The following is a 16,744-nucleotide window of genomic DNA, read 5'->3' as shown; positions in this document are numbered from 1 at the left end:
AAGGGTGTTCTCCATGATAGGAAAGAACAAAACAGAATTTAGAAGCAGCTTAGATCTGTCCAGAACACTATCGTCAATTATACGAGTAAAATTACACACCAAAGAAGCCTCACAACCTTGCCACAGATTGAAGCCAAATGATGATTTGATAGAGCTAGCCAAAAAGGCTACACGAGCAAACAACCTGCAGCATAAGAACTAAGGTATCTGAATTGCAAACTGACCAATGAATAATTGTTCAAATTGAGGCTTTAGTCTCCAGATTGATGTACTGCCTCTGTTCCACTATTTCGAGTTTAAACATCATGTGAGCACAGTTTGTTTCTTGTGAAAGTTCTACATTTATTTTGCAGGCAGGTTTGCTTCGGGGGGAAAAAAATAAACTGTACAGAAAGAACATGTGTATTGTTTTTTAACTGCATTTACTTGGTACAATGGTTGCATGCAAAAGAGTCTAGTTTTGCAGCAGTGTAGTAAGTTAATAGTGGTATTTTCTGCACACACCTTCCTGTGATGTCACTTCCTGTGATGTCACTTCCTCTAACCCTGTGCGCCGCCTCTGGTGTCCAACCCAGGCTCTCACCCTCCAAGTAGTCTCAAAAGGTTGAGAGCTGTGGCATATCGGACCACACCCTATGTGGTGACAGGGGTCTCTACTTTTGAATTGCTAATAGGAAGGAAGGCTGGGTCAAAGTTTGTGCCTGCCTGGATTGATCGATTTTTGGGTGAAAGTATGCTTCCGGTGGGTGTGGAAAAATTCATGAAAGGGTGTTGGAGTCAAAGTGGAATAACAAGATGCGTTTTGACAGCCGGAAGGGCATCAAGGAGTCTGACGGTCAAATGGAAGATGTGGAACAGGTAACAAAAACTTTCAAGGTGACCTAGGGAGATTCTCAATATTTGCTGATGAGGCACAACAATGGCCAAGCAGTTCGGGCTGAACTGCCTATTTTGGTGTGGGGCCAACAGACATGCCAACATTCTTAAGCTCCTGAGAGGGAGATTTCCCCACAGAAATCGGGAGAAGGTAATTTCCCATTGGATTACATTGGCGATATCGTTATTATATGCAGGAGAGAGTAAAAAATAGGGCGTTTTTGGTTAAAAAATCGGGAGGGTTGGCATGTATGGGCCAAGCTTGATTTGCATATGGTCTTTTCTCTTTTGTAATGCATAGCTCCCAACCTTTTTTGTCACCAAGGCGGGTGAAAACACCCGATTTTCTTTTTGGCGGGTGAGAGGCCCATAGAAGTGAATGGGCGTAGGAGGGGCTTGGCGGGTGATTCATCAGCTTTCAAGGCGGGTGACACCCGCCAAAAGCGGGTGAGTTGACAGCTATGTGTAATGGCTTGGCAGGTGAAGAATAATGGTCTGCAGTGCTGCCCGGAGCAATGCCAGAGGTTAAGATTGATTCAAAACCTTCCAGCAATCACCTCTTTTTGTTCTTACCCATAAAGACTCCATGCTACCTCTGGCATACGTTTATTTTGCAGTGCATGTATGCGTTATATGAATTTACTTGGCCGTGTGTTATGATTTTTTTTTCGTTTCTTTTTCTCTCGCATCTCTTTGAAAAATCAATACAATTTTGAACAAAAACTAAAAAGTATAATTCCACTATCGTATCTAGCAGCATGGCGCATAGAACCTTGGTACGTCCTATAAACTAAATTAGCGCTCTAGTTGTTTAATAAGGGCGCTGCACTTCTTGCGCTGTTCCTGGTCCTGATTCAGCTGTGACATGGTCATAGAGTTCTTCGACTGGAAGGCGCAAGTAGCTGCTACTGTGGAATTGTGGGACACCGGCGGGCAGAGGGAAATATGGCGGATGCGGTGGAGCCGTGAGTATGTGCGCGCGCCGCTCGCTTCTTCCTCCCGCGGCCACAGCATCAGCACCTGATTGAAGCTTCTTTTATTCTCTCTTTCTTTAGGGAGAAGAAAAGAAGGAGAATAGAGGAGCAAACAAGCGACAAGTTAGTGTTGAGAAGAGGCAGTTCTGATAACGGCATTGATATTGCAGCTGCCCGTAAGATGACTGGGTTGCAGGGGTTCAAGGGGCAGCCACTGCAGTGACATTTCAGGGAGCACCATCAGGCACTGACTCTATGAAGGAAGGATTCGGAGACATTACATGGCAGAGCCTAAGTTACGGGGATGGAGACCTCAATGCATGATAAATGGAACCAGAAGTTAGTTCAAGGGACGGGGCACAGGGAAATGCACAGTACCTGGAGCCTAGACAAGTGACCAGCACCATTGGCAGAGCCTAAGTTACGGGGATGGAGACCTCAATACATGATAAATGGAACCAGAAGTTAGTTCTAGGGACGGGGCACAGGGAAATGCACAGCACCTGGAGCCTAGACAAGTGACCAGCACCATTATTACTCACTAATGACAGCTGAGGTCTATTGTTGGTACTGAGTCTCTGAGCGAGGGACCACAGACACAAGGGTGAGTCAGTGGCTGAGGGTGGTAGATCTGATGAATGGTGCCTCCCAACTCGGACAAGGGAGGGCACTGGGGTAAAGCCGGATCTGGGATGCATCTACAGACCAAAGAGAGCTAGCGCACATTATGGATGGGTGTGTTTGTAAAGGGGCGGAGTTGTTGGACGAGCTAGAGACAGAACACTGTAACCAGAAGACAGTATTGGGACGGTACGATAGTGGGGCGGGGTGAGCTAGTGCGAGTGTGAAACACTGTACATATAATGTTTAAGAGGGTGCTAATATTGTGGACCGAGTGATTAATATCAGAATGTTTGAGTTTTTGAATAAACCTTGCTTTAACCCTTGAAAAAGTCATATCGTTTAGCAAACTTGTAAATGTTAGACTTTGTTGGTGACGGTCGGAGCGGAACAAAACTGTTAAAATAAGTTATTATGTTGCAAATAAGATTCTACAATAAGACCAAAACAGATTAACATCACGGTATACTTCTCTGTTCTGTTTCAGAACCACTACTGGTGTAGGGTTCAACCTTGGTGAACCTGCAAGGTTTAGCATTGAAGTCGAATCCTACTTTCACTTGTTCGAATGCTTGAGCAGTACGGCTTAGACTAGGGGTTCAGGAGTTTGGTGTAAAGTACAGGTGCCATATAGGAGTTTGTCAAGCAATAGTGTTCGCTTTGACATCCGTGCAGTCTGCCAACGCAGGTCTGAATCCCGGCAGGGCCAAACTCAGCATTTCATCCTTCCAAGGTCGATAAATGAGCACCACACACCGTGAGCAATAATAAGCAGTGTTTCGAATGCCTGAGAGTTGGTAGCGCTATATAAATGCCAATTATTAATATAGTGTCCACCCAGGCAGGTATAAAATATATTTAACACCTTAAAGTATAATAATACAAGTAAGAGAAACCAATTGTTTTCAGGCGCCATAAGACAACAAGCCAGATGGTGGGGGCTGGGGGCAGGAGGGAGGAGCATAGGATAAATGTAATTTTAAAAAAAATAGGAAAAACAACAGTAACGGTCTTACTAGGCCTTGTGACGTTCTTACCGTGCAAGTGCAGTGACAAAAAAAGCTGGGTAGGGTAGATGTAGAGGGGCACAGGTGCGCTCCGCACACCTTTTCTTACTAGCCAATGGTGAGTGCACATTTTGCATCTTGCTATTATGCACATATATGGAATCCTAGTTCTGGTGTTCAAAATGTACAGCTACCACACGTTAGTATGAATACTCTCCAATATTATACTGTTTAAACGGCTACAGTGGGAGGTTTGGTGAGTTTAACACAGGCCTCATAAAATTGGAAGGCAATACCAACATGCTTAACTAAACTCAATGTTTCGAACCCTAACCTAGAAACCAAGGTTTGACAGAGTTTCAGGTAAGTAAACAAGTTTTGTAAACTTTGTGGTAGCTTTAAAAGTTAGTCACAACAACGTGGTAATGGGTATGCATGGGATTTATAATGCACAGACCTAACTGGGAAGCAATGGTGTGCTGTTCATAAGGGGCACTCCAGAAGGTCACATGTAAGGATGTGGGGTTGTGAGGTAGGGGGAAGAGCTACAAAGGGGATATGTGGCAGTGACACGTATTGATCTTGAAAAAATACTTTATATGTAAAGGAAAGGTGCAACAACAATTCACATGCGTCTAGAGGCACCCAAGACAGGATTTCTGTACCCACGTACCACTATCAAAGGCAAGGGTAGCTGATAAGGAGGATGTTATGCCCTATAGAACTGAATGTAGCCTAGTGGGGCTCAGAAGTGGGTATTGAGATCATCTCCTGGAACCTCGATCTGGACTAAAAACAACTCTAGGTAAGTCTAGGCTGATGAAGACAACTGCACTCACCATTGGTGTTGGCGTCCATGGGTGACGGAAGTGTGTTCGTTTTGACATCTTTAACAGCTGAGTTTGGCGGTTCTGATCTTGGTCAGCAGCCTCGCAGTACTGAAGACAACCAGGCTGTACTGAAGATGAAGGACTTCTGATCCCATGAACGATGGTCGACCACCGGGATGCCGTAAAGGGTATGTCCTAGCAAAGCTTCTGCGTACCTGGGCTGAAGAAAAAAGGTGCCAGGTTCCAGCATGTCGTCTTCTTGGCAGAGAACTGTGCAGAGACAGCGATCAGGTTTGACGTCAATGGTGTATTTCAAGATGCACAGCCTTGTGAGATGCAGGCAACGGAAGGATTTCCCACTCTACGCTTAGGGGCTCCAGGATGACCACCATGGCAACGCAGGGCCATTAGTTCAAGGGGTGAAGGTAATGTGGAAGATCTCGCCTGTCAAAGAAACGGCAAAGCTCCATCTTGTGGCATTTTTAGCTTGATGTAATGGTAGTCCTAACACCAGATTCCAGTGTCTCTCTGCCTTCTCTTGTGCTTTAGGTTCTTGGCTAGTTGAATGGCTACAGATCTTCTTCTAATAAACATAATCTTGTATTCAGCCCACCTATCGGAGGATATGCAACATTGAAACTCTCAGCTGCTGTCTAGTCATGGACTGCCATTTAAGGTATAGTCATGACATCACACTAGTTTGGTATGTATATATCTGGGTGGCCAGCAACCACTTACCCAGCCCAAACAAGTTACACACCCATACACTGGTTCTGAAAGGAGCTTTAAAAAGGAAGGCCATATTTGTCAAATTCTTACCCCTACCCTGTAGCAAGATTGCTAACAAAGGTAGTGAGCCGAAAAGAAATGGCCTTGAGTAAGCTGGTCAGCCATTTTAGTACTACAGTGGCTTTAATGTCTATCTCGCAGTAAAAAATTAAAGGATGGTAGTAGTGCTATACAGTACACATCATTTGGGGACTTATGGACTCTCCAGTGGCCGGAAAACTAAATAAGTTAAGTGAGGCTTAAACGACTTTGCTCGCTAAAATAAGGTCAGGATCACACACAGATCTGCTGGGGGGCCCCATTGAGCAAAAAGGTGCAAAAAGAATGAATCTCGGAACAATCACTTGAATACATTATTGCTGAAGCGGCGGCGAATGTTCCTTTGGGACAAAACCTATATCATTATCATTTGGCACCCCAGTCACGTGTGCTACAGTTAGTAAAACCTGATGATGTGCTTTCAGTGGTAAGCAACAACATTGTTCCTTAGCTGGCATGCCTGGACCATATCCACGAGAGTGGGTACAGTAAAGTATTTTGGGTTGCCCCTGATTATTCATAGAAAAATAAAATAGGATTACTATTACATATGGAGATTAATCTAGTTTACTTTGATCCTAATGGTGATAAATCCCGTACTCGCTAATCTGATCCAAATGGAGGGGGAATGGAGAAAGGAAGAGTATTCAGGGTGGTGACCCACGGTACCATCAACCATGGCAAACATGAAGGGCGAGGAGAGGAAAAAAGATAGAACCAGCCATGTGGTGGGTGGGAGGAGCTGCAAGGTGTTATGTTGTATGGCATTTGAAAAGTGTGTATTGCCATTGGTATGGCCTCGAAACACTGGGGTGAGTGCTCTTTGGAGGACAGATGTGAAGTAGGATTCTAAACGTGGTGGCTCAGCTGCATTCTATTGCAGGTGATGTGTGTTACAAAGTCGAGTGGTGATTGCTGTAGATGTATGGGGCTGTGCCCCGGGAGGGATACAGCTATGTTCCATTGTGATGGAATGCTAGACTTAATGTTGAATCAAGGCTGATATCTAGTTACCATGAGGTCTTGCATAGCATATCCGAAGGCATGACTGTATTTCTTTCTGCGTGAGGTAGGTGCCACCTTGTTGTCTCATCTGGTGCGCAATCTACCTGAATGTGGGTCACAGTTCACCTAGGAGGTGGGACTAGGTCAGTCCTGATGCAGAAGGGAAGAGACGGGTCTTGAGAACCTTCTGGATATCGATTTGTTCTTCTAAACGGCATATGGTGAATGGAATCGAGTTGCAGATAGTGGGAGCTTGGACAGAGAGAAAAAAGAACCCCCTATTCTGGACGATTTTAGTGACTGGCATGACGAGGAGAGCTGTGCCGGATCTCAGGTTTCTGGTGGGCCTGTAGGGTGTGCGTTTGTGTTGCAAATGTTCTGGTTTTGTGTTGTGAACTTGTGGGTGATGCACATTGCTTTGAAGGTGGATTGTTGCCTGATCGGTAGCCATTGAAGGACATGGAGGGAGGGTGTGATGTGTTCTCTAGGCCCTTGGGCAAGAAGGAGCCTTGATCCAGCATTTTGTACCAGTTAGAGCTTTCTAAGTTGTGATGCGGGGACCGCCAGTTATAGGGCGTTGGTATAGTCTAAGCATGAGAGGATGATGGCAGTGACTGTGTGGGAAGGTCAGGTAGAGGAAGATGCTTTGGAGAATGTGTATGTGTAGGTAGCTGATTTTTGTCACTGAGTTGATGTGACGGTGTCAGGTCTGAGTCTATATTGCAGCCAAGCTTTTTACTGTATTGGAGGGGCGTAAGGCCTAGCAAGGGTGGCCATGGGGTTGGGGGTTAAAGGGCAATCTACTTGCAGATCATGATCTTGGGCTGAGAAGTAGGAGTTAGCAGTCATCCAGTGGTCTTTGTCTGTGAGGCATGATTTGAGAACAGGGGAGGTGATATGATGTAAGACATTTTATAACGCACATGTACAAAGGTGTTTCTAGGTGCGAAAGGAGGAAGGGCCCTTTGGGATCTTGAAGACGATTTGGTTCCATGTGTTAAAATCGCGGAAAAAACTTTGCGGCAACAAGGCTTTGGTTTTGCAACCGCAATCCATGTAAAGGATACGGGGGACATCCCTGGACCAATTATACCATTAAAGGGGAGTGGGGGACAACCCTGCAACCCCCGCTCACCTTAAATGTTATAATGGGCTACACCTTTACCAGGTCAAACCGCAGCATTTTTGCAGCGTTTTTTTAATTTTTCCATTTTTTTTCTTTTTTATGGTATAGGCAACATTTTTGCTGCAATCTTATCACTGCATATCGATGAGTTGGGTGTCGCTTGCGAAAGATAGGGTGTGGGAATAGATGAGTTTGGGAAGAGGGCTCAGGTAGAGAAGAGCAGAGGACAGAGAGAGGCGCCCTGTCGCACTCCGTGGCAACAGGGCAGGGAGTCGAAGAGAAGGGAGGCATGTGTATTTGCAATCTGTTGCAGAGGAAGGAGGATATCCAAATCATAGATGCGGCCCTGATGTTGAGAGAATGGATTCTGTCCACGAGGGTGTGGTGGTCAATGTTGTCGAATGCTGCCGTGAGGTCGAGTAGAATTGGTGCAGTGCAACCTTCTGAGTGTCTTTTTAAGATCATCTCTGATGGAGACTAGGCACGATTCAGTTCCTCTTTGGGGTCTGCAGCCAGATTGGACGTGGTCGAGGAGATGGTTGGATTCTGTGAAAAGGCGTAGTTGGAAGTAGGCTGTTTGGTCGATTTAGTTAAGCTATAGATTGGTCAGTCGAGGGTGAGCTTTTTGAGCAGGGGTTGGATATACGAGGTCTTGAATTCTGCTGCGAAGGTCCCTGATGCGAGATATGAGTTAAGAATATATCTTGCAATGTTGCTGGCGCAAGATTTTTTTTTTTTTTTAACAGTAGAACGACCGGGGTCCTCAGGGTATCCTGAGGGGCAGCTGTTAGTAGCTTTAGAAATTCAGGGTGGTGGATGAGAGGAGCAGGTGGAGTGGGGATCTGAAATCCCAGCAGAGAACACAGGGGAGTGGGGCGTGAGTGACACTTTTTTGGTGCACATAATTGTTTCCAGGGCTATGTTGAGGAAGTGGTCTGAGAGGGAGTCACAGTGTGTTTGGGTGTGGGAGGCGGAGAAGGCAGTGCATGTTGTAGGCATTGAATTCAAAGATAATCTTGTGCAGTTCCCTATAGGTGTTTGGACCATTTGGTGATTTTATTTCAGTGATAGGATTTTTTGGCTTTGCGTATTTCTGCCCAGTAAGCTTTGAGTTGCGGGGCGTAGGCTATTCTATTCTGTGGCGACGAGAGTGAGAGAAGGTGGATTGAGAGCAAGCATACGCCATTGGGAAAGTGCTGCAGAGGGAGACTGGCAGGAACAGGAACTATTCTGAACTGGAAAGTGTTTAATATGAAACTGCTACACAGTATCAAATATATTTAAAAAGTAAACAATCTATGTGTAGACCCCCCCGAAGTGAGGTGCATTGCACATGACCTGAGCATTTACACGTGGGGTGTACTATGGTGTGTTGTGTGTGGTGAGGCACTAGCGTCTTGGATGCATGGCTGGAGCCTATGCACTGACAACTATGTGGCTTGCTTGCAAGTAGGCTTCACGTTGTTGCGTTCTGTGTGGTTTGTGAGCATTGCATACATTGTTGGTTCCATGGGTGTGGTGAATGTTGGCACATCCTACAGTTTTTAGTGCATGGCTGGAGTTTATGGAGGGAACACTAATGCAGTTTGTCCACTGTGTGCTGTGTTGAGAAACTGTGTGTATTGAAGTGGATGGGGTTCAACTGGATATTTTATGTGCTTGGGTAATGTGCATTGCGCAGATTACTGACTACTGCACTTTGAAGTATTGTTTATTTGCACTTACTACAGTGCTGGGAGGAAAACAAATATTGCTACCTGTACTTAGTGGTGATGGGTGCCGCTCTGGATGAATCTGGATGCTGAAAGCGTGGATACTTTTGGAGAACTTTTAACTGGAGGCGCTTTCAAATGACACAAGACATGTACTCTTCTGAGTGTGTAACAGTACATATGGAGTGCTCTACAGACATGACACAGTTCGTTGCAGAGGTCTTGGATGTGATTGCTGCATGTCTGCGTGACTATTTAAAAGTACCTAATGAGGGATTGCTGCAAATACAGTAGTGGAAAGTGAAGGACTGTCTCTGCTTTACTGAGGCGTGGCCCTCACTGTAACGGGGAAAGCGCACGTGTCACATTCTGCCCTTCTGAGTATGGTGGGCATAGACATTGAACTGTGGGGATTATCCAATCGGGTGTCGAGGTTGTGCTTCACAGGAAGGGGCAGTCATTTTTCCCCAATACTTTGTGTAGTGAGGTTGGCAGAGATGGAGAGATGTAGCGTGCTGATTGTCAGTGATACCTTTGTGCAAGATCTGCACAGGTATGCCGTGCAAAGAGGCATTGCTGTTAATTTTACGTTGGAAGGAGTGGAGGCTTTCTGGGGCACTGTCTGAGTGCAGGTTCGGCGCGATGGTGGACCTTTGCAGATGTGTGGCCTCAGTCAGTACTGTTGATGTTGTCGTGGTGTTTTATGGAGCGCTACATTTGGGGTACATGTCGTGTAGACCTTTGCCCCGTCACCTAAAGAAGTTGATGACAGCAGTGATGCAGATTTTTCCCACTGCCAAGGTGGTTTTCTCATCCAAACCACCAAGAGGAGCATGGGACCATGCCGGTGTAATTTGTCCCCAGCCAGAGGTTTGAAGGTGTTTCATAAACGGAAGCATGTGTCAGTTTATGTGCAGTGCTCGGATGTTCTCCACAGACTATGACATCATTAATGAGCAAAATTTGCAGTGGTTCCATGAATATGGCATTTCTTTGACCACCATTGGCAATGCTGTTTTGTTGTACACTGTGCAAGAAGCGTTGAAGAGAATTCTTTAAAAATGTAAGGAGGAAAAGAAAACAGCAACTGAGATAAAGAGCAAAAAAGGTTGTTTGCAAGCATGCAAAAAAAAACCACCAAAAATGACAAAAATACCTTTTCAGAGGCACCACTAAAGACCCAATCCCCTAACATGCTTCACATTTCTCTCCTCCCCTCCCGTTCCTAGCACGATAACTCTGTGGTAGTTTCAGGATGGCAGCCATGCAAATGGTATTGTGGAGGCTAAGGCATTGCTCAATAAGGTTTCTGGTTGTGGTGTGTATACAAAAACAGTGGCAGAAGGTCTATTTGTACAGAGAAATGCAGAAGGCTATGGTTGACGTGTGCAAGATAAGGGGCAGGCATCCTGTCTGTATGCATACCCTGTATGTACTTGTTGAAGTTGCTAACATACATTCATTGCTGCTTTGGTGCAATGATTTTTCCGAATTTTGTAGTGAATGGGTTAATGCAGAAAAAACAAATTCTGAAGTGTACAAGGTAAATGGCAGGCATCCTGTTGTATGAATACAATGTGATATGTTATAGTATGCTATGTTATTTGTAACGCGCCTATACACAAGTGTTTAAAGGCGCAACGAGGCAAGGGAGGGGGAACAGAGGGAAGACCGAGACAACTATCCTACTAAGCCAGGTGTCACTCGGATTGCGCAAGTGCATGGGTAGGGGGAGGGGCAAGTGCAGTTCATGGGGAGAAGAATAAATGACAATAAGTAAAAATATGGGCCGCTGGTGGCAAGTGCAAAGATCACTGCAGACATTCGGTGGTGGTGGGACTGTTAGGGATACAGAAAACAGTCCCCAAGTGCGGGGGTTGCCAGAAAGGCAGTAGAGGGGTACGACTGGCGGGGGGAGGCGGCCTGGTCCCGAGATCAGAGGGTGGCCAGGTAACCAGTGCAGAATCAGTTTCAGCTAGGAAGTTAGCTGGGGAGAGGAGGAGAAAAAGCAGAAGCAAAGAGAAAGGTTTTGATGTGCTTCCGGAACTGGAGATGGGTTTTCCTCAAGTTTCAGGGAGGCTGGGAGGCTGTTCCAGAGGGAGACCCCAGCCGAAGAAAGAGATCTACCACCAACTGGTTGCTTGGAGAAGCGAGTGACCCTGAGGGAGTTGGAGGCAGATGAGCGAAGAGCTTGAGCAGGGAGATATTTAGGAAGTGAGAGTTGAAGGTATTGAGGGCCCAGGGCCCAGAAGGCCTTGTGGATAATGCAGAGGGTTTTCAACTTAATTCTCGCAGCCACTGGGAGCTACTGCAGACATTTCAGTCACGGAGAGATATGATCCCTGGGCTTGAGGCCAAGGACAAGTTGCGCAGTCCTGTTTTGGATGATTTGCAGAGGGCGGAGAGTAGAAGCAGGCAGATTTAGAAAGAGGCTGTTGTAATAGTCCAGCCTAGAGAGAACCACAGCTGTGGAGACAGTGAGCTTTTGAGAACTTGGTTTAGGTTGGTAACATTCAGTGCTGGTTTTGGTGGCATATTTTTTACGATTTATGTAGGAGATGGGTTAGTGTGGAAAAAAATGTGTTGCATTGTCGGAAGGAAAGAAGAGTTCCAGTTTCGATAATACAATGGGTGATATGGGTAAATGAAAACGTTGAAAGCATATACCATTGAAGTGCCACTTGATGGTAGGTGAAGGGAGAAAATGTATGCAATGGACGTTCAGTGGCAGATGCTGTGTTCAGAGGCACGTATAATAGAATTGTAAACTTACTGCAGAAAAAGTATTCATACCTCTACTTTGTGGTGATGGGTGATCATGGATGAATGTGGATGTAGAAATCTTGCATAGTTTTACTGAACTTACTACTGGATGTGCTTTCGATTTGACGCGAAACTTGCAGTCTGAATGTGTAACGGTACATAAGAAGTGTTGTACAAAACTGACAGTGTTAGATGCTAACGTCTTGGATGGGATTGGTGGATGCATGTGTGACTACTTAACAGTACCCAATGAGGTAGTGCTGGACAAAAAGTAGTGGAAAGGCAAGGAGTGCTCCTGCGTTACTGGGGCGCAGCCCTCGTGGTAGTTGGGGAAGCGCACGTGCCACATCCTGCCCTTTCAGCATGCTGCCAATGGGACTGTGGTGATTATCCAATCAGGTGTGCTTCACAGGAAGGGGCGGTAACCTTTTTTTATTATTGTGCGAAGTGAGGCCGGCAGACATGGAGTTCGACGGTGATGCCTTTGTGCAAGATCTGCACAAGTATACCTTTCAGAGAGGCTTTCATTGCAATTTTGATTTGGAGGGAGTGGAGGCTTTGTTGGCCGGTGTTGACGTGTGCAGCTTTAGCAATGTGCTTGCACGTTGTAGAGAAGTGGCCACATTCGCTACTGTTGATGTTGTGGTGGTGCACTATGGAGCGTTCCATTTGAGTTTGATGACTTGTGCACGTGTGTTCCGTCATTTGAAGAAGTTAATGAAAGCAGTGAAGCGCATTTTTCCCACTGAAAAGTTGCTTTTCTCGTGCCTCCCCCCAAGAAAAGTATGGGACTATTCGATTGCATTTTGTCGCCAGCCAGAGCTCGGAAGGTGTTTTATCAACGGAAGCATGTGTGATTTTGAGTGCTGCAGGGATGTTTTCTTGTGACAATGACATCATTGGTCCTCGAAATGGGCACCTTTCAATGCAAATGGTATTTCTTTGTCCATCGAAGACACTGTTACTTTATTTTACAATCTACAGTGAAGACGCTATTGTAAGAATGTGAGGAGGAGAAGAAAACAAAAACCTGTATAAAAACCAAACGAAAAAGGAACTTCTTTGCAAGAATGGGAAAAAAAAAAAGATGACATCCCCTACCCTGGTTGCAATTCATTTCCCCTTGCCCGCACGCAACACGAAAGCCACATCTGGGTCTTTTTGAAGATGGCGGGCATGGAAAGGGGGCTGTGCAGGGTAAGGGATTGCGCAATAACTTTTGTGGTTGTGTTGTACTCCGAGGACTGTTGTACAGAACTGACAATGGTGACCTCTTCAGTGTGATTGGTGGATGTGTGTGCGACTATTTAACAGTACCCAATGAGGGCGAGCTGGAAAGAAAATAAATGAAAGGGAAGGAATGTTTCTGCTTTAGTGGGGCGCGGCCCTCACGATACTTGGAGAAGCGTACGTGCCACATACTGTTTTCAGCATGCTGCCCATGGGAATAGGACAGTGGAGATTATTGGTACTGATGGTGCAGTTCACAGGAAGGGCATTTAATACTTTTATCCATTACTGTCCGTAGTTAGCCCGCCTGACATGTTTGCCATTGCTTCCAAAGGTAATGTAGCACAGCAGATTTGGTCCGACATCAATTACAGCTCAAAGCTATGTGGGCCCCTACTCTATTCTGAAAAGCTACAAACGGATTGTAGAGCTGCTCTGGGATGTGACCTTTTGTAGGGCTGCTGTGGAGACCTTGCACTAGGAAAACGGGCCTACATCGTTCAATCAAATACAAAAATGTGCAATGGCACATTGTGGGGTGTTTGTAAGCGTGCACTTTCCAAAGATCACTCCGTAGAATGCAGAACACTCTACTTTTCTGCTGTCCGAGGGTTCCGGATTGTGTCTGCGAAATAAGGGTTCACGTGCAGTGTGGGTGCGGTCGCATGGTTACGTCGCCAATGTTCTTGATTGGGACGGCTGTCCGCAGGACGCGTTTTTGGAGAATAAGTTAGTGCGCATGTGCATAGGTGTCCTATGTACACCGTTGGGATCTCTGGACTGATTAATAGTGCGCCGACAATTTTGGGACAAGCTGGGTGTTTGTAGGGTATAGCAGGTGGGATGTTTAAGTGTACAGCTACCTGTAGGATGTGCGTGGGCGGCTCAAACTAATTAAAGTTCGTCACAAGTTTGTTCGCATATGCTGGACAGGGCCGGTGTCACCAGGAGACAGAGAAAAAGATATGCATGCGCGTTTTTGTGCAATGGACAAACGACCGCTCCCACAACTAATCATAGGTGGTTCACAAGATGCGGACATGCGGGTCATACTGGCATCATACGGATGCCTCCATTGTGATTGCGGTTAGGCCAGACAGGTGCAGTGTCCGTAGGACAGCTCCCTTTTGCTTAACTGCGGTCATTCCCACCAATACTGTGCGCCGCAGAGTCATAAAGGCATTGTAAAAACAAAGGAAAAGCCATATATACACTGAGCAACAATATAAATATCAATGTTTACTTCCACACAATCATACATACTACTTGGAAAGGGAAGGGTTGGCACAAGTGGATACATATTGTGGGGAATTGGGGATTTGTACAAGTTGGTCTTGAGGGGATTGCGGTATTATTGTAACGTGTCTGATCACACGGATTTTGAGGGGATGGCAGGCTATGATATGGGGAAGGAGTGCAGGTTGGGTAGTGGTATTTATTTATTTTTTGTCCATTATGTCCTTGTACATAATCTTTTAAGGTGGCAACATTGTTTTCCATTTTGGATTCCAGGCTGTCGAGTTTCCTATTTAGAGGCTGTCGAGTTTCCTATTTAGAGTTTTTCTTTCCTTTCTTATTCCCATGTGCTGTTGTGGAAGTGGTGCCGTTTGTGCTGCATTGCTTTCCTTTCCAATATGTTCTATTAAAGAAAAAAAGTTTTTGGTGTACATGAGGTAATATATATTACATATTTTAGGTTTCAGACTGCGGTGCGTACCAATGGGGTTACTATCGTAAGTCACTTTGTCATGAAGGAAATTTTCTTCTAGCCACTCTAAGGCGCTTGCCATTGCTGCGTTAAAAAAAAAACTGTGCAATTATCAGCCACACTTTAGTGTGCTTACTGCGTTCTACTTAACATTCTGCTCTTGGTACTTTCCAGTCCTTACTCTGGCCATTCGTTCTTTGTTCCCATGTAAAGTAGCAGTGCAGTAAGGTTGTTGAAGGCAGACTTCACTTCTGTTGTTGTTGCATTCCATTATGGTGTACTCCCAATGCCTTTGTCCTGTTTGTTTCATAAGTACACTGTTTGCAGACCTACTCTATTTTCCCTTGCAATTCATATACATGGTGCTGTTTATATGTTTCTTGTGTTTGCTGAATGGTACCACTATGTAAGAGAGCCCCTCCGTTTCTGAGGAGGTTGAATGCCACCCAATGTCAGCGAGCAGACGCATAGTCCATGACTGCTGTGCGCATTAACCTGGTGCCAGCAGGTTCAGTATGTTGCACAGTACATCTTTACAAACTTAGTGTATCCTGGTACAAAAAAACCTATGAAATTCACCAAAAAAACATTGTTACAGGGACGTTATGGTTACAGGTAAAACTGAAAAACCCCAGAAATTCACCAGTTATGGTAAACTAAGCAACCATAACTTGTGCTACCAATGTGCACTGCAAGGACTAACACCCACGAAATCAAAGATGACATCACAAATGTCATTGAAGACATGACTGATGACATCACATGTGTATTTAGTTTTCATGAAAAGCCTCCACAAGGGATTGTAATGTTGGCAGAAAACTATCTGACAACATTGAAAGAACTATCATGAGATTAACAGTTCATTGAACAATGCATTCATATAAACACCATTGCATTACAGAATTCTTTCCAGTGCATGACCCAACTCATGTAGAAACGTAGGCATTGTCTGCAGCATGCATCATACAGGTGCACTATCCAAAATCTTCCAATGTTGGATAGTGAAATGATGAATGCTTTTGTTTCAATGTTTTGTGTATTGTGCAAACATGTAATAAGTAGCTAAGAATGCCTCATCTACTACAGAATTGTACTACTATACACAAAACCTAAAGAGACAACGCATACAAATATGAACATCTATAAGGAAAGTAAAGTTGGCAAACAGTAGCAGTGCTTCCAGAAACTGTTCATACTTTAACTGATTATCTTCATGCACATAAATGATTGCTGTGTTTCAGGCTTACTTCTTCTCCTATGTATATGCATCATATCATGTGCCTGAACCCCAAGGAAAGTAGTGTAAGACCATATGGGAAGGGTAAGGTGTACAAATATAGTACCTTTTTTCAAGTTTTAGTTCCTGACTCTCGGTGAAGAAAAGCACCTGGTGTACACATGTCACTGAACAGAAAAAGAGGGAGCCACACATGTGATGTCATCTTTGATGTCATGGGTGTCAGTCATTGCAGTGCACGGTGGCAGCACGAGTTATGGTTGCTTAGCTTACCATAACTGGCGAATTTCTGGAGTTTTTTGGTTTTACCTGTAACCATAACGTCCCTGTAATGTTTTTTCAGTGAATAGAAGAGAAAATTAACTGTTACTTTTTTCCAAGCTTATAATTGAAAGACTGTTGGCCTTTCTTTGTATAAATTAAATATGCCTTTTCTACAGTTGTATCGTTTTTAATATCTGCGTATTGACATGTGTCCTCGGTATGACCCTGGTTATTGTTCTTCTGACAGTGCTCTTGTGATTATTAAACACACACCATGGCCCTCTAAAACAGGTTGCCAGCAGACTCCTATTTCAGGTACCTTAATGAAGTTCCCCCAAAACTCCTAAGATCTCCAACTTTTTTATAGCGGTATAATGTATGTTTTTGCTCATTAATAATTTGTTGGTGTTTTGATAAATACAAAATATTGCACACTTAAGTGTCTGCATGGTAGGCAGCATGAATTTGGTGCAATAGGTCTCTTGTGCGTTCCTTCCTGCAATGTGCTTGACTTGTCTTAAACCTCATTTGACCGTTAATACCCATTCATAGCATATGACTGA

General features: G+C 44.8%; 1 protein-coding gene across 6 annotated transcripts in view; it reads left to right on the top strand.

The window, feature by feature from the left end:
• Positions 1-1,717: 1,717 nt before the first annotated feature.
• The window catches only part of UBA3 (ubiquitin like modifier activating enzyme 3), a 1,318,404-nt gene continuing 1,303,377 nt past the window's right edge, over positions 1,718-16,744 (top strand). The window contains exons 1-2 of one of the 6 annotated variants that reach the window (XM_069643803.1): positions 1,718-1,841; positions 1,932-1,973. In XM_069643803.1, coding sequence (XP_069499904.1) covers positions 1,822-1,841; positions 1,932-1,973 — 62 coding nt within the window. In that variant the 5' untranslated portion in view covers positions 1,718-1,821. Of the gene's footprint in view, positions 1,846-1,931; positions 2,027-16,744 lie in introns of all 6 variants that reach the window. The other 5 variants (XM_069643802.1, XM_069643806.1, XM_069643805.1 and 2 more) reach the window with 5 other exon arrangements.

Source organism: Ambystoma mexicanum, chromosome 2p (assembly GCF_040938575.1).
Source record: "Ambystoma mexicanum isolate Mex_15411 chromosome 2p, UKY_AmexF1_1, whole genome shotgun sequence".
Taxonomy (NCBI): Eukaryota; Metazoa; Chordata; class Amphibia; order Caudata; family Ambystomatidae; genus Ambystoma; species Ambystoma mexicanum.
Note: the sequence above shows the minus strand (reverse complement) of the source record. Positions and strands in the feature narration are given on the sequence as shown.